General features: G+C 33.2%; 1 protein-coding gene across 2 annotated transcripts in view; it reads left to right on the top strand.

Moving 5' to 3' along the window:
- The window catches only part of ADGRL4 (adhesion G protein-coupled receptor L4), a 104,905-nt gene that overhangs the window by 62,188 nt on the left and 17,464 nt on the right, over positions 1-25,253 (top strand). For both annotated transcript variants that reach the window (XM_019743359.3, XM_074334998.2), the window contains 5 exons: positions 3,741-3,946; positions 8,605-8,778; positions 10,001-10,204; positions 12,234-12,454; positions 12,585-12,651. In XM_019743359.3, coding sequence (XP_019598918.2) covers positions 3,741-3,946; positions 8,605-8,778; positions 10,001-10,204; positions 12,234-12,454; positions 12,585-12,651 — 872 coding nt within the window. The remainder of the gene's footprint in view (positions 1-3,740; positions 3,947-8,604; positions 8,779-10,000; positions 10,205-12,233; positions 12,455-12,584; positions 12,652-25,253) is intronic.

Below are 25,253 nucleotides of genomic sequence, written 5' to 3'. Positions count from 1 at the left end.
ATCATCAGATTTGTATGGAGTCACAAAAGACCCTGAATAGCCAACGTAACCTAAGAAAAAAGAACAAGGCTGGAGGTACCAACTCTCTGACTTCAATTTTTACTACAAAGTAACAATAATCAAAACAGCTTGGTACTGGCAGAAAAACAGACACACAGACCAATGGAATAGAATTGAGAACCCAGAAATAGACCCACATATACATGGGCAGAAAATTTTTGACAAAGGATTCAAAAACATACAATGGAGAAATGAAAGCCTCTTCAATAACTGGGGAGAAACTTAGTTGACAATATCTACATCCTTCTTGTCTTACCTCTAACATCTGTAACTGTCTGCTACCGTTAAGATTTTAAGGAAAATATACAAGGAAGTATGGATTTACTTCTTGTTTTGTAGTAGTCAATAGATAATATAATTTACATAGAGTTTTAAATATTTTTTTCTTCAATAATCCTTCATATTCCTGAATTTGTGATTGTGTGAGGAAGACAAATAGAGACAATGTTCAAAAAGGTAGAAAGTTATTGTTTAGGCTTGGACTTCTCTTCTACTTGCTATTTCTTAGTATTTGTACACTACACTCTTCAACTAAGGCAGGATTTCTTAAGAAATGGAATCAGAAAATGCTAGTTCTAGCAGGCAGCTTAATAACTAACCTATTTTCCTCAATTTATGGGTAATGGAACTAGGTCACAAAGAATTTAGCAGATTTGTCTCTAAGCCCATCAACAGGTAGTACAGAGCCAACACTGGAAGGGAGGTAGTTGACAAAGAAATCGGCCCTGACCAGCTTTTCCTTGTCACCTAACGATAGGAAAGCTAGCAGCTTGTTCTTTTAATTTAACGATTTTTCTGCTCTCTTAGCTCAATGTACTTAGAAAAAAAATCTCTGCTGGTAGTAGAATTGCTGTGGTTGTTCTTCCCCTATAGTTCAAAATATATTACCCAGGGAAAACATGAATTATAATATTTTTCTCAAGAATGTATGGGTGGTTATAAATACAAATGAAAAATATATGCAATCACACACTTATGGTCTCTTTTATAGACATCATTTCATAAACAGATATGTTGTCTTTATTATTAAGAATCTTGTGCATTCATTCTCAGAAGAATGTGTTTTTAAAACAATTTTTATGACACTAATGTGGGACTTTTACTTAATCCATAGATAGTATACTCTCCATTTTTTTGTCAGTTTTTTAACTCAAAAGTAAGAAACAGATGGCTTTAAAACAAAGCAAAAATAACTAAGCCATACTGCCATTGAACCCATGGCTCTTCCATATTGGATCATATTCTAATTAACCAAGAACACATATAATATTTAGGAGCAAATCCAAAGAATGTGTTAAACTGTTATATTTTCAAAGATTTGAGAAGTGATTAGAAGTTGCAAATAAAGACACTGAAAATACTTATCATAGTGTCAGATGATAAAATTGTCATGGAATTAATATCTCGAAGAGATCCTGTCTGAGTACATGGTAGTTTTCTTATGTTTAATGATCATGCATGCAAACTCTGACATTTGAAAGGGACAATAATATCAGCTCTGGAAAAAGCAGAGGGAGAAAATTTGTTTTCCTCAAGGTTGGATCTTAAAAATAAGGGCAAGAGTAACAAACTGATCAAACTCACTCAATGATGTCTACATGTGTTTATTCACTTATTGACAAAGTCAATTAATAAAAACATGCATTAGTTAAAAGCTGCATAGTGTCATTAGTAGAAAAATAAGGGTGGCACAGCTGGATTTTTTAATCTTTTTATAGGCTGAATTTTAGTCCCTATCATTAATGAATGACCCCTAATTTACTAAGAGAAAGTACAGATTTCATAAGAGAGTTAAAAGTTAGATCAGGCTCAGAATTAGTGAGATATCATGGGAATTAAGAGGTTCAAAATGATGAGAATGGACAAATACTGCGACAGTATTCTGAAAGGTGTCAAAAATGGATTTTGGAGTATTCTATGTGGCATGAATCTCCTTTTCCCTAGTAAAAAATTGACGTTAAATAAATATTTTCCCTTAGAAAGGATAGAGTAATTAAAATATTTTAAAAATCTAGCGTATCTTTTTGGTGCTTCATTGGATTTTTTATTGTCTCCTACTACAACCTCTGAGAAATCACTATTGCATGAACTGGTTCATCAACTGAACTAGATCCAGTTGACCTAAAAAATTCTAGGTTCTGTTTAAGGCCCTGGTGTGTCCATAGAAAGTCTGGGCACTAGCCCAGACTATGTCATCTCCTGGAGTCATCATAATTTCACTAGCCCAACCATGATTTACTAACATTATTTCTTTCTTTGATATCAGTTTTCTAAGCTGGAAGTTCAGGGAAATACTCTATGTAAGGCCTTTTTAGATTAAGATAGAAAATATAAAAAGCAATGCACTTTGGCAACTTCTAGCTCACATAACCATATCCAAAGAACATTATTTATTAATGCAATGTTGTGATGTGCAAAGTTCCAGCTTTGTTTCACAGTCTATTGTTTTCATTATTAGCAACATTGTGTTTATGATTTTAATTTATGCTTTTTAAATTATTTGGTAATATCACAAAGTTGAGGGAACAAATGAATATGATGGAGTTCTTCCTCTGTTGTCCAAGAATCGAACACAAACATATAATTTTTCTAGTTAATAACTATAACAATGATCATAATAATATAGTATGTCAAACTTTGCAGAAGACTTTCTCATGCATTTTCATTTGGTCTCCACCTTATCCTAACAAATAGCTAGGGTAACTATTACCTCCATCATTTGATAAGTGAGAAAGCTGAAGTTCAAAGTAGCTGCTTTATCCATAGCCACACAAGTAGGAGCAATGATTGGAAGCAGAACTCCTGATTCCAAGAGTAAATTCTAAATGTAAAGTCCGAAATTTAGTGTCCATAATTCTGTACAATAAATAGAGGAGGAATATGACCTAAATAACAGAAACTTAAAAGATAATAAGTCTAGATGTTGAGTCATCCACCTACTTAATACCAGTGATAATGAGCTGCTACAAAAACCAAGACAGTTTGAGATCCATTAATATAAGTTTAATGTCCAAGCTAAGAAAAAAATAGTCACGTGATAGTCTGTACTGATGAAAGTCCTTTCTAATATTGGGTTATACGTGTATGCTGATTGATGCACCACATTTGGGGAGAATGAATGGTACAGATAAATGACCGCCTTGAAAAATAATAAATTTCCTACCCTGAGACTGCCTAGTTATATGCCATCAATATTAAATAGAAAACATTTCAGTGGGCATGAGGTTGAACTCAGTGGGATCTCACAACCTGTTCAATTGTAAACTTTCTTACTACTGTTAAGTCTCTGATAATTTTCTGTCCATATCTTTCTAACTCATGTACTTACACATACCAAAGTAATAACTAATTTATCTTTTATGTGACTACACTTTTCACCTTGATTGTTAGTCAACACTTGGATATAAATTTACCTAGGAATATTATTCTTCTAAATATAGTTTTTGCAAAGGGGGTGCTACAGTCCATGACCAGTTTCAGAGACATAAAGGTCAAAGAATACGTCAATACAGTTTGATGACGTAGGCATGGAGTTATTATGATCCAAATTTTAATATCTGGGCATTTGTATGACTCCCTTAGAGTAAAAATGTTGTCTGTTCAATTGTTATGTTTATATTAATAGTTTATATATTTCTGTTTTATAAAAATTTCACCAAATGCACTTATTTGTTTGATAGGCAATGTTGCAGTTGTGTTTTTATATTATAAGAGTATTGGTCCCTTGTTTTCATCATCTGACAAATTCTTATTGGAACCTCAAAGTTATGATAATTCTGAAGAGGAAGAAAGAGTCATCTCATCAATAATTTCTGTCTCAATTAGCTCGAACCCACCCACACTGTATGAATTTGAAAAAATAACATTTACATTAAGTCACATAAAGGTAAGTTGTTTTTCTGGTGATTATTATGATCATGAAACATTCAGAGAAGTAGACATTTTTTGTGATGTCACTTTAATTATATGTGAGTTCTTGAGTTTAAAAATACAGATTCAAAATTAAAATAATAAAGTGGTTAAAACTAATTTTTCTATAAAATAATTTCATACTTTCAGTGCTCTTTAAACTATCTAACAAATACCAGAGTTTCACATACTTGATTCTCTGAAATTAAGCTGTGCTTTAGTTTTATTTTTTAAGTACATAAATTGTTCATTTTGGAGTCTCTATACCTTTAAGAAATGAGTTATAAAAATGTATCAATGTCAAAGAGATAAATGTCACTTGTGTAATGAAGGCAGTGTTTGGTTAGTAATTGCCATTTAAAATAATATCTGTACAGATTTGCGTGCTGATTAAAACAAAATCACAGATAACGTTTATAATATTTCATAAAGAAATTAACTGAGACCATTTTACTATTTTATTATTATTCTAAATCTTTTTTCAAACTCATATATAATTAAAACCATACAATAAAAGAATGTGATTAGAAATAACCAAGTATTCATTTCTTTTATATACCTAAAAATGAATGAGAAAACCCAAAAGTCATAGATTTCTGCCTTTTTACAGTTTAAGCTTTGGGGGCGGTGGGGGCTTTCAGTAGAATTTCAGTCCTAGTACAGGATTTAAATATCTCTGATGCTCCATTTGGAGAGCCTTGAAGCTGGCCAGTTACATTGACATGTTTACAGGGGAGGGAAGGAAGTAGAGGAACATATATGCTTACCCACAATATAAATTTGGGTACGTAGAAACTATGAATAAAAAAGTCTAATGTAGAAACTAAATGCAGGAGAATGCAAGAAAATAGTAGCTCAAACCTAAACATCGATGGGTATTATGTTGAGAGAACTAGGTGTGAAATGTATAAGAAAGGAAACTAAACTTAGATATTTTCCGATGCTAATGCAAATGATATTTCTGACACTAGAAACCCAACACCTTCTTTTGCATAGATGGATGATTTTTGTAGAGGTTTTATTAGTGAATGTTTTAGCAGCTGAAACGATGCCAAGGACAATCCACTTCACCAATATGTTTGACCCAGCAACTAGACACATTTAAGCAAAAATTCTTCACCGTAATTAATGGGAAAACTTTATTGTCCTTAATCCGCCTCTCTGTTCAAATCTTTTTCCAATTCAAAATAATGACCATCACAAAATTTCATCACTTTCCTTTGATAACACACCTGTCTAATGCATGGTTCCCTCTCCCTGAGAATAAAATTTGGATCCTACTCCATTTTCTCTGAGAAAATCAAAACTATCTCATATATAACACCTTCAGTTTCCTGATTCCTTAATATTTTTCTTGTAATTTCACCAATTAGTATATACTTCTCTATTACCTCAGGGGAATATTAATAGTAGTTGTCATAATAATATTAATAATGATGATAGTAACCAGTACTTTAACAATGCTTATATGAGACCTTGTTCTACATTCTTTATGTAAAAATCAAAAACAACTTATTATCACAAGAGCCCTATGAGGTACGTACTATTATTTTCATTTTATAGATAGGAAACTGAGACTCAGAGATGAAATAACTGCCCATGGTCACTTGCAGTAAACTAGTAGAACAAAGTGTTATTGCCAGGAAATCTTCCTCCAGAATCCATGCTTTCAGCAGCTATGATACTCTCCTGTTCAATGCTGTTCTCTGAATCCCTCCTCCAGCTGCCTTGTAAAAAATTACGCTTCGTCCATTATCTCATCTCTCCTGGATCTCTCAGTATTAGTGCCAGTGTCTCCACTAACAAATAGGCTCAAGTTTCTGGCTTCATACAAAGAAGGGAAAAACACTCACCACTGGCCCAGTATCTCCTTGACCAAAAACTCAATAAAGCCTCTTATTTTAAGCTTCTAAAACATAGGTATTAGCTATTGACTTTCATCTATGGAAAATTTAAATATAGTTTTCCTACACACATCTTCCCCTGTGATACAAAAACTCCCCCAACTATCCATCCTCCCATGCTTACCTCAAATTTTTGGCTAAATCTGTTTTCAATGTGCATATTATTATAATTTATTATGTGTTATTCACAGCTGAATCACGAGGCTGAACCATTTTCCTGGTGTTAGTAAATTCTTCTAATTTAGCTTGCTTAAATTTCTATTTATCCATTACTAATTCATTCTTAAACTTTCTGACATACTATATATCTTCTCGCAAAATAGTCAGACACATAAAATTGTGTATCAGCTAATGGAATGTCCTGAAGGCATCCTACCTAGGTCTCTGTAAACATGATCCTATCCAGGTGGTTTACTCTTCAGTCTGTGGCACAGCTATCAGTCTGAACACACCTTTCAGCATCATCCTGGACACGCAACTCACCTCTCTCCTGTGACAGATTCAATATCTCCTTGCACCGATGTGTCCTCTTTCTTGGTTTATGTCTGTATTTAAAGCATATTCATCAGTGTCTCTTGAGAAAATTGCACAGAAGACCAATTTTTTAAGGTATCTTATCCTAACACTTGTTTGGTAAATTTCATGAACTAGTGTTATAAATTGTAAATATTTTTTCTTTAAAATTTTTTAGAACTTGAGGAAGGTTGTCTTCTAGCTTGTAAGGTTAACCTGGAGAAGTTAATGCAATTAATATTTTACTTAAAATTTGCAGTCTTTTGCGTGTAATCAGTCCCTTTCTCTCAAATTTTTGAGATCTTATCTTTATTCTCAGAATTCTGATCTAAGATGAACGTAGGTGTAGGTCATTCTTCATTACTTCTACTAGGCATTATGTGAATCTGTTTAGTCTGAAAATGTATGGCCTTCAGTTCTAGGGAATTTTGTAATATTATATCTTTGCTAATTTCTTCCTCTCCAGTGTTCCTGTTCTCTTTTCCTGTTATTCCTATTACTCGAGAATTAGACTTCCCAGCCAAGACTCTAGGTATTTTTTGTTTTTGTTTTATTTTGTTTTCCATTTTTAATGTTTTTATTCTGCTAACATTTTTATTTCAACTGTATACTTAATTACCACTAAAAACCTTATATTTTTTTTACCTTAATTTCATTTAACGGGTGCAGTATTTCTCCCCCTGTTTTTTGAATGACACTCATCCTCTCAGCTGATTCTGGCTTCCCATTTCTAGAGGCCCTCTGTTTCCTCTGGATTACGTGATTTCCTACAAGAGAGGGACTGAGCATTTTCCTGGCTGTTTTGGGGAGAAATGGATATAGAGTTTCAATTTTCTTCACATACCTTGACCTCTTTAAAAAACTTCTTGTCATCTCTCCAATTTTAGCTCAATCACTGTCTTCCCAGATTCCCTCCATTCTAATTTAGTCTTTCACCAGTGCTCCAACTGCTGACCCAAGTGTTGGGTTTTGCATATATCCAATTAAATCAATTGTCTGAGTGTATTAAAATCATGTGAGTTTCTATCATCCTTGAGCGCAGATGCTGTATATTTTTAACAGAGAATCTCTGGCTCCTCACACAAAGTCTATCCCTTACTTGATACTCAACTAATGTTTTGTTTAATAAATTGTTGTGTGAAGTTTTGGGTTTGATTCTATGCTACTCCACTTACGAATGGTTAGTCTTGAATATATCTCTAGCCATTTCTTAGCCTCTGAACACAATACCTACTTCACAGGACCCTTTTGAGGGTCAAATTAAACAAAGTCGGTGAGAAAACACCTGTTTAAACTGTAAACTGTTATATAATTATAAATCTTTTTTTTTTTCCTGCAAGATACAGAAATAGGGTGTTCAACATTCTATGGCTAAATTATTATTAAAATTTTTGGAATATTAGGTATTGTGTGGAGATTAGTTAAAATAAATATATGGTAAAGAAAACTCTACTATTTATTGAGCAACCACCTAGTAATCTGATCATCCTGTCTAATCTACCCTTTGTCTACATTCATTGTGCTCTAACTACCCTGGTTTCTACATGTTTCTAGAAGACCCTGTGCAATCTCACCACAACCTTTTCCATTTTCCATTCCAACCGTCTGAAATCTTCTCTTCCCAAGTCTTCAAGGCTCCCTCTCTCACTTCACTGAGGCTTAGACAGCTTAGACATAATATGGGAAAAGCCTCTTCAAGATCAACATCCATCCTGCTTTTCTTTTTTTTCCCCCTGGTTTATTTTTCTTTTTTAAAAATTTCTCAGCTCCTCGCAAGAATGTAAGTTCAACAATGCAAACACTTTTTCTTTTTCTTTTTTTCCAGTGTTGTGTTTTTAGTACTGGGATCAACAACTAATATCTAGAATATATTCAATAAATATTTATTGAATGGAGATTATATGATAATTATTTGTGTCATGCACTGTTCTAAATGACACATACATGATCTCATTTGATAATAATTTTCACAACTTTAGGGACACAGGGTTGATAAAATATTGCACTATTGCAATGTAAAATATTGCACTATTGCAATGTAAACTTTAATTCTTTTAGGTAACAGCAGCATTCATTTATTAGCATTGATTTTATGCTTCACTTTTTAGACAAGGTTTTATTTATATTGATATGCAAAGTGGTATTTTTAATATGACAAAGTGATACCATATGTGTAACTTTTTCTTTTTTTTCCATCAGTAAAATGTCTCTTTTTCAGATCGCAGATAAATATAGGAGTCAATGTGCATTTTGGAACTACTTGCCTGACACTATGGATGGCAACTGGTCTTCAGAGGGCTGTGAGCTGACATATTCAAATGAGACCCACACCTCATGCAGCTGTAATCACCTGACACATTTTGCAATTTTGATGTCTTCTGGTACTTCCATTGTAAGGCTATTTTCCACTTCGTATTTGTAAATCTGCATGTGTTTCATTGTTTTTGTTGTTTTTAATGTCATTCAAGAGAATAATTTTATATGCTTTCCTCAGTTGTAAATAGCACATTAAATTAATTGATAAAACCCCAACATTATCTTTTTTAGTCTTTGTTTTTCTTACCTGACTTCTATGACATATCTAGTCTGGATTTTAGATTATTTTTAGTCTAGGACTTACCTAGTTTGCAATATGTAGTAGATTGCATGTTAAGTATCTGTCCATTGACTCTTTGTTTTTAATGTGCTTTTAAGGACCATTTATACATTTTACTGTACAATGGACTTTATGGGCTTTTGGCTTTGTGTTGAAAGTTTATTGTTACCAATGACAAATTCATGAAAAATTTGATACCTGATCAATAAGCATTAGTACATTTATAAATACCATGTTTTAATAATGTAGAACCCCACAAGATTTTAAACATGAAAAATCTCTCTAAGGTGAATAGCTTCATAATATGTATTTCACATCAGTAACATCTTGCTTTTACATTATGTATATCTTATTTTATATCTCTGTACAATAATCTTCATGGATTACAGGTTTATTTCTATATATACTTAGAACCTGTCAAGTATATAAAGTGGCCAAATAAATCCACCTAATCATGTCAGTCATAAAGATGATTTTTTTCTGAATGTTAAGTAAGCAAAAAAGCCTCTATTCTGTATGTTTAAAATAAGTATTCATCTAAGTAGAATAAAATCAATCTTTCTCATGTTAGTCTCTCAGCTGGACTGTTTTGATATTCTATATATTCAGCATTTCTAATACCTTTGTTAATGTGTTTTAGATGAATCACTGCATAGGAATGACTTGTTCTTTCCACTGATAAATCTGCTTTAATTAACCATTTTCACTGTATAATAATGAATTGCCATTCTAATATCATGAAATTGATGATAACATTGTTAAACCATATACTAATATGTATACTATGCCTAGAAAAAAATCACTAATTACAGAACTGTTAAAGTGACATGTGATTTATAGCAATCTTTTCTGAATATTGAACATTTTCAAAAGTCATCTAAATGCACATTTGTATTTTTACATTTTATGAACATTTTGATTAATGTTTCACCAAAAAAGAAAGTTCATTATATGTTGTAGTTCCTTTGATAAGTTACTGAGTTATTCTCTTAACAGCTTTATTATTATTTTCCCTTAGGGTATTAAAGATTATAATATTCTTACAAGGATCACTCAACTAGGAATAATTATTTCACTGATTTGCCTGGCCATATGCATTTTTACCTTCTGGTTCTTCAGTGAAATTCAAAGCACCAGGACGACAATTCACAAAAATCTTTGCTGTAACCTATTCCTTGCTGAACTTGTTTTTCTTGTTGGGATCAATACCAATTCTAATAAGGTATGTAGACCTCTTTACCTCTGTATTTTTATTTTTAAATTTGTACTTTCGTAAATATATATGTCACAGAAACATGAATTATATTTAAGGGTTTAATGGGGCATAAACTCTATACACTTAAGTCTTTTCTAAGTTTGATAATGCTAATATATCTAATCAACCTGCCTATCAATTTCCTTAACCACAATGTCTCTCATTGTAATGAAGTATTGGGACAAACGAAAGCCTTGCAACGAACCGAAGAAATAACTTTCTTTGTTTTGTTTTCACATGGCCATTAAACAAAGGTAGAGCAGAGACAGAGAATTCTAAATAAAGTTTATAGTAACATGGGGATTGAACATAGCAACTAAGGTTCATAGGTTGAACTATGATAAATTTGTTCTACCTAGTAGTCCACTTTCCTAACTACTGATTTTCCACCATAATTGATTGAGGGCCTTATCAAATACCATATTGCGTTTGTCTGGGTCCTTCTAGAAGCAGACACTAAAATGGAATTAAACATGCAATGATTTTATTAGGCAAAATGATTGTGGAAGAAATTGGGGAGAGACTTTGAGAGCCATCAGACTAATCTATAGGTCTGACTCCAAGTGAGGGAGAGAAGAAAGAAAGGATGAATGGGTGGAAGCATTTTACACAGCAGAGCAATTCTAAAGAAAGTTCAGCATGGTTGTCAAGGAGCCCTTTGAGAAGACCTTGAGCCAAAGTCACAGGGCAGAGGAATCCTCTGTCTCTCAAATACAGGAAAGTTTTAGCAAGCATTGCTGTGCTCAGTCATTGGCTGGCAGCTGCCAGAGGAAGACATAAACACAGCTTTCCTAGTGCAGCAGCTGGAGCCCTAGGCCACAGCCCTTCATTGGAGCCTGGAGAGGTGCATTCCCACGGCTGCAAAAAAATTAAATTGCTTCCATATTTCCATTGTTATTAGAAATCTTTCAAGTACCGAATCTAACCATCAGTTACCAAAGTTTTCTCCTGAAGTAGATGTCACAAAACATCTGTTTTAAATCATATACACTAGATCTCCCTGTTGTGTTTTTAAATTTTTTTTGGAGTTTTATTCAGAACACCTTTCAATTTTACGTATCTCCCACTATCCTCCAATACCTATTTCCTCCTTCAATTTCATCCCACCATCATTTTCACTGCAAAAGTATCCTTTATACCATTCATGTTCAATTCTATTTCACCTAGCAAATTTTTCCCATTTCAAGCCATATTTCAAATCCCACTTTCTCACTAAAATGATTCCCAAATCTTAATCATTAATGATTTCTGTGTTTCCAACCTTATATACCACTCTCTAACATATTTTAGCACGTAATCTCATTGTGCTAGATTGTATTCAATTTTAATAAGTGCAATAGATATGTGTGTATTATGAGTATGTTATCTCTCCAGTAATAGGTCATGTTAGTTCTATTAATACAGAAGTGTGTAACTACTTCTTTTTCTGTTAATTCTTATAAGCCTAGCTACAGTTATAGATGTAAAGTAAATACTAATAGATAATATTTCACTGACAAATTCACCTGAAATTTACCCGGTAATCTTATAACTTAAAGTGATTCTTCAATGGATATTTTGTAAATTAAATGTTTGCTACTTAAGATATGTTTTATTTAGCATAATATTAGAGTATTTTTATGCGGTAAGCATGAATAAAATAAAGGCATCTCTAAAACAGAAATCAAGTTAAATCATAACATTTTCATTAAGATATCATTGTTTACATGTAAATCCACAATTTATCACACAATATAAATGGATAAAAAAGTACAAGTGGACAAAACCAGTAACTTAGTTCTGTCACAGGATTGGTGAATATTTTATATTGATGAAATACAGTTCTTTTTAAATCAGCTGGAAGTGGTACATCTTTAAAAATTGACACTTGACAGGAATATTTTAATGTGATCAAGCATGATATAAGGTGGCATAATTTGTAGAGAAAGTAAGATTTTATGTTATAATAGTGTTAAAGCAAGCATTTCTCTTTTTTTTTTCTTTCTTTGATTTCTAGCTCTTCTGTTCAATCATTGCTGGCCTGCTGCATTACTTCTTTCTAGCTGCCTTTGCATGGATGTGCATTGAAGGCATCCACCTTTATCTCATTGTGGTAGGAGTCATCTACAACAAGGGATTTTTGCACAAGAATTTTTATATCTTTGGTTATCTCAGCCCAGCTGTGGTAGTTGGATTTTCAGCATCATTAGGTTATAGATATTACGGCACCACCAAAGTGTAAGTTAAGATGATCTTAAAGTATTTGAATTGTAAGTCTGAATATGCTTTGTAGTATCACTGAAAATTTTGTTTTGTTAAAGTACATACAAACACATTTATAGATTTTTATTTCTTATTTACTTTTCAGATGTTGGCTTAGCACAGAAAACAACTTTATTTGGAGTTTTATAGGACCAGCATGTCTAATCATTCTTGTACGTATATTTAAAATTGTTGTTAGAATTCAAAAAACTGATAATTAAAAGGTGCTTAAAAATTTCAGCAATTAGGCATTACTCTAAGGGAAGAAATGATTTTGAACACTTTACAGTATATCATTTATTAACATTTAAATATATTGTATCACTATTGAGAAAAAATATATACTTCTCAAATTCAAAGTGAATACAATTAATTTACCCATCCTAGAGAGAATATGTTTCCGCATAACATATAGGAAAAACATTTTTCACTTATCAGCAGTATCTCAGCATACCCCAATACTGAGAGTATTCCAACCAGCTGATAATCTGGCACTTCAGATGTTTTTGTCCTTTAATATTCTATTGATGATCAGTGATCTTTGAAGATTAGACTGTCATCTTTGTTGTTTTATCATCCTGTGTACCCTGTTATCATGAAAGTGATTTTACACTAAATTGCAATGTCTGAGACAGAACCCGCTATTTCTCATGAGCAGACAAGTCATATATTGATAGTCCTATTTCAGCTAGGAAGAGGGCCTTTTAATTCTTATTGGAAGTGGTTTCAAACCTACAAATTTGGCAGGTATTATATGTTCCACTCTAAGTAAAGACATTTTTATATGTCTCAAGAGCATTTCTAAGGGCTGTAAGTTTTCAAAGCCATTCTGAATATAACAGTCTGTCAATGAATCTGGGAGGTCTGACATGGTTCTAGAATGGAATGAATTATCAGTGGAGGAGTTGTGACAATATTTTGGACAACTTTGTCCCACATGTTTTGACCATAAGCTAGCTATCTTTTCTTAAAATTATTTTTCTCTCATTCTTTCCCATGTTTATTTTTATGGTTGTGAGGATGCTGCTAAATGGAGAAATTTTGAAATGCAAAGCGGACAATTTTCATCAAGATTTATTTTTTAATGCTGTGGGTGAAATAAAATGCATTCAGAGACTATATTTTACCATTATCACAGAAAAGTGTTTATAATTCTCACAATGAATCTAGTTATATATATTTTTTTTTAATTGGCTAGATTTCAGCTGAAATAATTTCAGTTAGCTTATTGCAATTCCAGAATTTTCAACCTACATAAGAATACAGACTGAATAGTATCCCATTTACACATTTTCATATGTTGCCCTGATATGAGTACTGTGTCAACACTTTCTACACATTCTAATTTTACTGAACCCCTCTCTACAGTAGACAATCTCTGACATTCTTTCATACAAGTGAAAGTTCTGTGGATATATGATGCTTACAGTTTAGATGAAAATAGTGGGCTAGAAATTATACTGAAAACAGGAAAAATAGGAGCCTATTTATCTGAAGTAAAAAATGGATAATGCTCTCTGAATTTTTTTTGTTTTTGTTTTTGCTTATGTAAAGGAAATGGTAACTTTGGATTGTCTTACAGCGAAGTCCATGGACTTTAGATGAGCTTATCTAAACATGAGTCTTACAGGCTTTCTTAGTACCCTAACTGAACCAATGTCACACTGTCCTAGTCTGGAATTAATGAACCAATTTATCTTTCATACAGTTTCAGGATGACAATCATTACTTTTAACCAGAAGGTCAGGGTACTTAAGAAATGTATAAGGCACCTCAGTTTTACCCAAAAAACTGTTTATCGTTTTGAGTATCTTCAAAAACTGCATAAATTCCTTAAATAATTACTGAATTGAATCGAAATGAATTCATTTACTCTAGTATTCCTGGTTTTCTGTGCTAATGCTGGCTTACTACTACTATGACTACTATTACTATTACTATTACTACTACTACTACTATACTACTACACAGCTGTATGACACAACATTAGAGGTGAAACTTTTCCCATTGTCACAGAATAATATTTTGTTCCAAGATGAAGTAAAAGAAATGTTGAACACCAAACATTTGAAAAAGGGCCACCCACAGGTTGGGCCTGACACATCACATGGGTCTTACAAAGAGACGATAGGACCTCCTTGTAGCCCAGTAAGAGACCTGGAAAGTGGAGGCACAGTGGCTGGTGGCTCAGAGGTAGGAGTCCTGGGCCTTTGGGAGAGCATAATATTCTCTTTGAAAATCTTTTATTTTCCCTACCAGTGAGAAAAAAGATAAGAGTTCCCCTTTCTCTTAAAGAGAAGTTGTGGAGGAATATTCAAAGGTTTGTAGAGAATGGAATCAGAAATAGTAAGAGTAAAACTATCATCCTAGTGTTACATGGAATGCCAGTTGACAGAATTTTCATGATGAGCACATTTTTATGAAAGCTTGACAGATGTCCCTTGATGCTGGGCCAAATGTGAACATAGACACTAGACTTGTTTTTGTTGGGAGTTTCTTACAAGCTGCATGCTTACTGGAGTGTCCCCTGACAACAGGGAAGGAAAGGATTATTATACAGCATGCTTAGGAATAAAATGATGGGGATACACTCAAAGACTTCAGCTATTCCATAAGCAAAGAAAAGTTAGAGAAGTGGAGATAAGTTTTAGGGCTACCTGGAAGGTTGCCAGGTCAAGTGAAGTCATGCACACTTATGAGAATTGGTTGAATAGGGATGTGAGGTTAGATGGTGATATGACTGTCCTTCTCTGAAGAATGGAAGGGGCCAAGATGGAAAGGCAATACTATAAACATCAAAAATAACATATACTATCTAAGTAGAGGTCATCATATAAGCCAAGATTACCAGCAATAAGAACCAAACTAAATCAAAATGATGTTATGAAGTTCCTTCTATCACCAAGAAATGATCAGATCCTTCTAAGCCCCAACAGCAGAGGAGTTGGGCTTTGTCAATGGAGGGACAGTGCCCTAGAACCAACCACACTACCCCCACACTCATCTACGCAGCTCTACTGAATTGAAAATCAATATACAATGTTTGGGGACATTCTGATAGGTAAAGATGCCAAGCCATATAATTATCATATTAATTGGATGGTGTGGGTATGACGGGAGAATAAAGAAAACATAAAAAGTATCCCATATCTACTGTAGTATTAATGAGGAGAAAGCAAGAAAAAACAAATGACAAAAAACAATATATAATAAAATATAAGTGACACTGATGAGATGTGGGAAAGATCAATATGGGCTATAACAATCATTCAGCAAGTCTTCATTGAGATGGAGGAACTTGTTTATGGGTGGCGCAATAAGCAAATTTTGCTTCAAATGCAATGGATTCTTAATGTGGACTTAAGTGTCTACCAAGCTGCCTTGTAAACTTGCCAGATTCCCTTTAAAGGCAAACAAAGGGCACAGTCAAAATAGTTGCCATTATAAATAAGGCAATACCAAAAATAACAAAATTATCATCTGTTATTAAAAATATTCAAGAATCATCTTTTCATAGATTCATCACTCCCTAGTTTAAATGTCATTAATTACACATTAAAATTTACCTCCATAAATACTTTCATTTCTTCTCTACTTTCATAGTCAAACTATTGCTATCCATTACTAAGATTCTAGTATTAATAACAACAGGATTTTTTTTTAAATTTATGATATATTGAACAGCTACTGCTTTTGAAACACACAGCTAATTTGTAATATGCAATCTCCTTAAATCATTCACATTATTATCCCATTTTATAGTTAACAGAAAATAAGGTTTGATTAAAAATGTTAAGTGACTGGCCCAATGCTCTAAGTCTACAGATAGTATTAACATTAGAATTAAAAATTCTTTCTGTCTTAATGTAGACTACCTTTTCCTTTTACCATGTCTCTTTTGCAGTTGCCTTCCAACCTTTCTTTCGTCTGCCATTCTCTACCATTTCATTCTTTTTTAAAGTCTTTTTTTTTAATTAAATTTATTGGGGTGACATTGTTTAGTAAAATTATATAGGTTCAAAGAGCACATTTCTCTAATACATTACCTATATATTACATTGTGTGTTCACCACCCAGTGTCAGTTCTCCTTCCATCACCATATATTTGACCACTTTTCCCTTTTTTACCTCCCACTCTCCTCTCTTGCCCTCTGATAACCACTAAACTTTATCTGTGTCTATGAGTTTTTGTTTCTTTGTCTTGTTCCTTTGTTGCTTTCAGTTTTATATTCCACATATGAGTAAAATCATGAAGCTCTTGAGTTTTTCTGTTGGTTTATTTCACTTAGCATGAGAATCTCAAGATCCATCTATGTTATCGCAAATGGCAGTATTTTATCTTTTCTTATGGCCAAGTAATGTTCCATTGTATATATGTACCACATCTTTATCCAGTGGTCTATCGAAGGACACTTTGGTTATTTCCATGTCATATCCACTGTGAATAATGTTGCAATAAACATAGGGGTACATATATCTTTATGGATAAATGTTTTCAGATTTTTTGAGTACTCAAAATAGGGATTGCTCAGTTGCGTGGTAATTCTATTCTTAATTTTTTGAGGAACCTCCATACTGTTTTCCATAGTGGCGGCACCAATCTGCTTTCTCATCAACAGTGTATGAGGGTTCCTTTTTCTCCAAGTCCTCTCCAGCACTCATTGTTACTTGTCTTGTTGATGATAGCCATTCTAACAGGCATGAGGAGGTATCTCATTGTGGTTTTGATTTGCATTTCCCTAATAGCTAGTGAAGTTTAGCATTTTTTCATATGTCTGTTGGCCATTTACATATCTTCTTGGGAGAAGTATCTCTCAGGTCCTCTGCACATTTTTTAATTGGATTGTTTGGTTTTTTGTTGTTGTTGAGTTCCTTATATATTTTGGATATTAGCCCCTTATTGGAAGCGTTGTTTGCAAATATCTTCTCCCATTCAGTTGGTTGCCTCTTTGTTTTGTTTATGGTTTCTTTTGTTTTGTTTATGTGTAGACTTTTGAGTCTGACATAGTCCCATTCACTTATTTTTTTAATTAAAATTTATTGGGGTGACAATTGTTAGTAAAGTTACACAGATTTCAGGTGTACAACTCTGTAATACATCATCTATATATCACATTGTGTGTTCACCACCCACAGTCAGTTCTTTTTCCTTCACATATATTTGATCCCCTTTACCCTCATCTACTACTCCCCTCCCCGCTTACCCACTGGTAACCACTAAACTATGCCCAGTCACTTACTTTTGCTTTTACTTCCCTTGCCTTTGAGATCAAATTCATAAAATCCTCTCTGAACCCAAGGTCCATAAGTTTAGTACCTATGCTTTCTTCTATGCAATTTATTGTTTCAGTTCTTATGTTTAGATCTTTGATCCATTTTGAATTAATTTTGATATACGATGACAAATAGCAGTCTAGTTTCATTCTTTCACACATGGCTTTGCAATTCTCCCAGCATCATTTATTGAAGAGGCTGTCTTTTCTTCATTATATGTTTTTGGCTCCTTTGTTGAAAATTGTCTGCCCATGTATATGTGGGTTTATTTCTGGGATCTCAGTTCTATTCCATTAGTCTGTGTGTCTGTTTTTCTGCCAATACCATGCTGTTTTGATTATTGTTGCTTTGTAGTCTAAATTGAAATCAGGGAGTCTAATACCTCCAGCCTCATTGATTTTTGCTTTGTTTTATTTTTTTTCCTTAGGTTGCTTTGGCTATTTGTGATCTTTTGTGATTCCATACAAATCTAATTTCCATTTCATTTTAATCTATCCATAATAATAAACTCAGCTCAGATAATGGGAACTATGAATAAGAATAATAAGAATGTTAAAGTTAAGTCTTAGTATATCCCTGGCACTAACCTAAACATTCTCCATGTGTTAGCACATTTAATTTAATTGATCAAACAACTCAAAATGATGTGTGTTTGTGTGTGTGTGTGTGTATGTATACAATTTATCTTATTTTGAAGTTGGAGAAATTGAGGCATAGAATAATTACACAGTTTGCCCAATACCTAGTAAATACCTGAGTAGGAACTCATATTTATGAAATTGAATCTATGGTCTGCCTTCTTAATTCCCTGCTGATAGTTCCTTTGCCTGTAGTCGAAATGCCATAGGCTGGTATATAACATTCTCAGTATTCTAGCTGAACCTTTCCTATGTTCAGCCTTTTTTCACACTGCATATCTCCACAAAACAACTCCTCCAAGAGCTTTATCCTCATTAGAATACTTGCTGTCCCTTGGGTATTTTCTTGGTCCTTTGCACTCAATCATCTTACCACTTTGTGCAAAACTCTGCTGCCTAAAATCTCATTATTAATTAATATACAACATGATGAAAACCTTTCCAGATTTGTAACTAATCTTCTACAGAGTAAGGACTAAATCCTGTAAATGGTATTTGCTTGTTTTTATGAATGGAGCCCTGGAGCATATCTGGTTTAAGATTATAATGTAAAATGCCTTTAAGACAATATGTAAATAAATAAGAACTGATTTAGTTCAGTGCTGATGGCTTTTTCTACCCTTAGTTATGTTGTTTCAAAGGAATACTCAAGCTTTTAATCTACTCTGATATGTGTTAATGATTTAGGTATTTGAGCAGCAACATTTCCTGCATTGATCAAATGAAAGTTCTTCCTCAGGTGTTGACTCATTAACATTAAGGATCTCTCAGAATTCCAAAGTATGAACTAGTGACCCCACTGATTCTATCTGAGAGTCACTACATTTAGAATGTTAAGATTGTAACCATACATGAAAAGACCTAGCTATGCTTTTGAAAGATTGGACTGTGTAAGAAAGAGGCTTCGAATCTTTGTAAAGCAAGCTGCAAACTAAAGATAATTTCCATAATGTATTTCTTTTTTCAATATTTTTAATCTTTAATGCAGAGTTCTTTCATCTAAAAATGTGCAAAATTAGACTCAAGTACACAAATAAGAAAAAGAGTTTGGAAAATAATTTAACTTTTAAGTAGAAATTGAAGTCTTTCATAGACACGTTCACTATTGAAGAATAGAGTTTCCTTGATTGAGGCAAATACTAATTAAACTATATCCAATAAGGCATTTTCTTTAAAAAATGTGAGCTTTCATTTTAATTTAAATTACAACCCTTATGATTGAGTGTTTCTATATTGTTACTCTTATACTCTTACCCACTTTTTATAGGTTTGGCCAGAATTCCACTCAATTTTTGTAGTGGCCTCCTCTAAGTGTTCTTTCTATCTAAAATCTCTTAATTCTCTTTCACCAGGAAAAATCAATTGCTCACATAATCCTTACAAGATGGACCTTTGCTATGTATATTTATCATTATGTGATATATTCTTATTACATTTTTTATTTCAAAAATTTCCTAAACTTGAAATGCAAATATTACAATACTGTGTAAAAAAAATGAACATTTTATCCCATACTCATATTCTCATGACTACTCTTATTCTATATATTTATTCTATTTACTCTATTTCTTCCAGACCTTTGTTATACACACACACACACACACACACACACGAATATAAATTTATATAAATTTAAGAAAAATTGTTGATTAGAAATTTAAACAACCTGAATGATTATATTTATAACTTGCAATATATCATATCCATCCTTCCTTGTTAGAATACACAATTCTACCGTGTTTTTTTTATCATTGCCTATTACGGGTATACTCTAATTTATTTAACCACTTCTTTATTGATAAACATTTAATTTGTTTCCAATATTTACTTATTACAAATAATACTGCATAGAGAATCCTTGTTCTAATACAGTTACATATATCCATAATGTATAGTTGTTAGGAATTGCTTCTTAAAAATAGAAATGCAAGTAGAGGTAGATTTTTAAATTACAAATTGCCTCTAAAACATTGACTTTAATTAATACTTCCATCAACAATATATGAGATTGTCCTTTTTCTGACATTTTTATCAACACTAGATATTATTATCTACTGTGGTATCTAAATGGCTAAACTGGAATGTTTAAACCCACAAGAAGGGTTTTGATACACCACAGTTCTGCAAGAGTGGCACCATTGACATCTGGACCTCACCTTTGTTGTGGGGGATGTCCTGTGCTATAGGGAGTTTGGCTGCATCACCAGATGCCAGTAGCACCACCACCACTGCCTGTATATGACAGCACAAATTGCCCCCAGACACAACTAAATGTCCCATGGGCAACGATATTCCCAATTCTTTTCATTGGAAACCTGCAGTTTAGACTTGGATAGTAAGTTTCTTGTACAGGAGTTCATTTGCAGCTTTCTTTAAATGGCATAAATATGTTAAAAAGAATTAAAATCATGGTTTGGGCAATGTCTTTTAGATAATGCTATTGAAGCTATATTAGAAACACTACCCATTATAAATTTTAAATGTTATAGATGACAGCATCAACATTTCACTTACATGTTTTAATTTAAGGGTATCATATTTATTAGATGCATCTTTTAGTGACCACTGTAGTTCAAGGTACTTTAATATTCTAACCTTTTCTCCATATTATGTATTAATAAGCATTTCAGTGCCTGTAACATTTAGCTACTTTTTTTCATATTATTCTGACCTTCATGAAACAATAGGTAGCTAGAATTTTAAAAAGAAAAAGTGGAGTTAAAAAAAAACTTAAAATAAATAATACATTTGTAGTTTTCAAAGTATTCCCATACATGGGAATTATATTCTTACTGGCAATACCTTCACAGATCATCTCCTTGGGACGCCTACTAGAAAATTTCATAAAAATTGAATAACCTCATAGAAATTAGATATCTAGAAAAAAAATGGAAAAAAAAAAGTCTCTTGGGTTTCTCAAACCTAATTAGAAATAACAGGCCAAGGTAAAGTTCATCACTGTTATTTTCTTATACCTGTAGCTTTACAGTGATGGATGCTACATGGCGAAAGAGAAATACTATGTTGGTAGACTAAAATAATCATTGGAATTGTTCTTCACTTTACATTTGTATAGTCTTTTAGGCTTTACAAAATCCTTGTAAATCTTGGTAATACCTCAAAAACCAGTAATACATCACAAACCAGTAATACATCAAGATAAAAATAGTAATAACATTTAGTAAGAGATGTGTTTTACTAGATTTTCACTAGATTGATGAAAATCTAGTGGGAAATCTATATTTTCCACTAGATTTTCACATATGTATTGATATATACCAGTGGGGGTTCTGCTATGTATAGCTTTTTAAATAAGTGTACTAATTACTTGAGAAGAACTGGTTACACTCAAGCAAATTATGTGCACGCTTATATAGCTAACAGATAAGACCTTCAAGCTTCTACTAAGAATTTATAAAACTGTTAAATTTGACCAAGAGCATAGTCCATGTTCTGATTATTCTTATACTTCTCATCACCCTCTGAGCATAACACAGTGTCCCTGCCCAAGCTGATCTGCAAGAACAGTGAGCCCATCTTTGATTCAGTCTTTATTAGCTTTTGCAGAGCTCTTGCTCTACACATCTGAAAATATTTAATCTTCCCTATAAGTATTTATCGTGTCCCTCTTTCTCCTTCAGTATTCTCTGCAAAAGACAAATTACTCATTCTAAAAGAATGGACTATCTCTGTGTCTCTGTCTTGATTTCTGTTTCTCATATGAAAATGTCGCCATGTGTAGTTTCAGGGCTTCCCAAGAAAAGAACATTTAAAATTCCTTCTGATGAAAAAAATATGCCCCCTGATGGTATCTGATCAAAACAAGAAGCCAACGTTGTTCAGTGTTAGAGCACAGCCTTTAGTTGTTAGGACTTAATTCATACACTTATTTGGATAAGAGCCACCACTTTGTCTGTATTTTAAGTAAGTGGAAACTAAGGCTTAGAGAGATTAAGCAATTTACTCAGGATCACCCTGCTACTGAGAGGTAGAGTCGAGCTCATGTGGTTTAAATTTAGTCTGTGCTATTTCACTACCACATATCCTTTCCATCTTCCCATGCAAATGAAATTAAAAGGAGTAGATCTTTGTTAGGTCCTTGGAAAACTTGTTCCTATTTCCCAAATTCCACAAATCATTTTGAGGTGAGTTGTGAGAGACCTAACAACTGCAGATCTTCTAAAAATTATTTATGAACTTTCAATTCTTTAGTTTACTTAGTAAAGATGTCAAAATAAGTTACTTCCCATGTTGTTGAAAATGAAGAAAATCTTGTCTGCTGTAATATTTCTTTCCCATTTTGTATTGCTTTATCTAAACACTTGCCAAGAATATACAACTAATCAAAATATCCTACCTCAAATCCTGATTAGATCAAATTATAGATCAATATATGGAATACAGATAGTCTGGATGTTTACTGTCTTTTAATTGATATTTATCATTAAGTAATTTCCAATGCCCTAATTGCTCATATTCCTTTTTTTCTTCATTTTCTTTCATTGAGAAAAACTAAAAGGTTAGCTAAAATCTTCATCTATTTAAATTGACCTTAATTTTATAATTCTAATTAGCAGGTTTATTTTCTTTAGGAAAAAAATGCTCTTTTGGGTTCTTTGAAAAATCCTTATAATTTTCTGTAATTAATATTACTATACTAAAACAGGTAGTATTAAACCAAAATAAAAGTACAGGTAGTGTGAAAAGGAAAAAAAAAAACCTGAGGAAAAATAAGTGTAATATTTTGAATATTTCAGAATATGTCAAACCTTTATCAACTATTAAAGCCCCAAATAAGTCTGTGATAGGAACTAAGGGGAGATAAATGGAGAACCAAACCTTGCTCTCTAAAAGTATATGAAGGTGACGTGTAAATAAAGCACTCTAAAACAACATATTAGTAAGTTTGAGATAATATTTTGGAAAAGCCAATCTATTTCTTCATTTCTTCACCTTGTGTTTACATCTTTCCTGACTTTACATTGCTCTTTGGGGCAAGTCTAAAACCTTTAACAAAGCCTATGATAAGAGTGATATTATTTTCTTCAAAATTTAGACTTTTTGAGAGTTAAAGTGGGTGGTAAAAATACTTCCAACTGGTTTCATTATGCTGTGGACCTATAAAACATCTCTATTAAAAAATCTATTTTTTTCTACAAGGTAAAAATTATTGGGAATAGAGCACCATGTGCCTGACAATGACAGCCATTTGGAACACTTCTTCTATTACTCCCTGATACAGGAAGAAGGTAGCTGTTCCGAACCACTCGTGCTTGAGCTTATTTGAATGTAAGGTGGTACTTTATGTCTGGATAGGTTGTGGAAAGAGAGGTGGATTTTACAGATTATCTTCCATAAGTAAGCACATGGGAAAGTCAGATTGGTCACTGTACATGTGCTCTCAGACAGTAACCCAGGAGACATGGCAGAAGCTGGAAGTGAAGCTTACCAAACCTATCTGAGTTTATTTTAATAAGATGTAAACAATAAAAAACTCAGGTAAGTGCTGAACTGAACAGAACTCTGGGCAATATACATGAAAAATACTAGCCCTGGAAAATAGGGAAAAAGTGGACACTATCTAGGAGGCACTGCATGTTCTGGCCCCTGTCGACTGCTCAGCCTCATCTCACAAGACCTTCCCATGGGCTTTTGTGTTTTAATCACATTGGCTGCTATGCAGTTTTTAATAGGTTCTATGTACCTTCCCATCTCAGCACCTCTGCACTAAAACACTCACTGTCACTTCCTTATGGCCATCCCTTCATCCAGTTAACTCCTGTTTGTCTTTCAGATAACAATTCAGACATCACTTCCTGAGGAAAGTAGTCCCTGGCTTAACAGTCTATAATAAATCTTTTTGTTATATGCCTTCATAGAAGCCCCTTTTGTTTTCTTTTTGAATAGTATCCTCAATTTAAAATGACATGCATGCTAGTGTGAATAACTCATTAAAAACTGATTCATATCTGTCTTCTCCAGGAGACTGTAAGCTCTATGAGAGGAAAACCTTATGGAATTTCTCTCACTATATTATCCTTAAGGTTTACCAGGTACTAATCACTCAAGTAATATTGTTGGATGAATAAATAAATGATGCACCAAGCACAGTAGTCAAAAATGTCAATTTCTTTCCTGTAAAGGAAACTAAAAGAAAGAAGTCATCATCAAGGAAATGAAATTATTTTGAAAAGATTTAACAGAAAAGATAACATGTGAAGCATTCATTATAGTGTAACACTTTTCCTTTATTCCTTTTCTCCTTAGGAATGATTGCTATGAGTTGTGATGATTAAAAAAAAAAAAAAAAGAATGTTTAAATTAAAAAATAATTATTACAGTAAAATATACACTTCCATATTCCCCCTCAAAATACTCCCCCTCGCTTGGAACATACTTATTCCATTGTTCTTGCCACTTTCTGAAGCAGTTCAGGAAGTCCTCTTTCATGTCTTTAGTTGCGCTTTCATGGCTGCCTCAATGTCTTGAATCGATTCAAAACGGTTTCCTTTCATGGTCATTTTGACTTTGGGAAAGAGCCGGAAGTTGCACGGTGCCAGATCTGGTAAACAAGATGGATGAGAACACACTGTAATATTTTTATTTGACTGAAAAGTGATGAGTGACACGGAGACTTTCCATTGATATCAAAACATATGCCAAATGCTGCTGCCAAGTGCCATCCAACAGAAAGGCAGGGATCTTCAATATGAGAAGTGGTGCATCAAACCTTAGTAACAATGTGTGACAAGTTTCAATTTGTTCTGTGCAGTCAGTCAGGTGTGAGCTACGGTTGAGAGAAACTGTGTTTTAAAGTGTGCCGTAAATCATCCTTCATCATGACAGTGCTCTGTGTCACACAT

This window comes from Rhinolophus sinicus, chromosome 14 (genome assembly GCF_057876585.1).
Source record: "Rhinolophus sinicus isolate RSI-liver-muscle chromosome 14, RSI-T2T, whole genome shotgun sequence".
NCBI classification, from domain to species: domain Eukaryota; kingdom Metazoa; phylum Chordata; class Mammalia; order Chiroptera; family Rhinolophidae; genus Rhinolophus; species Rhinolophus sinicus.
The sequence above is the reverse complement of the archived record's forward strand: the minus strand, read 5'-3'. Positions and strand labels throughout refer to the sequence as shown.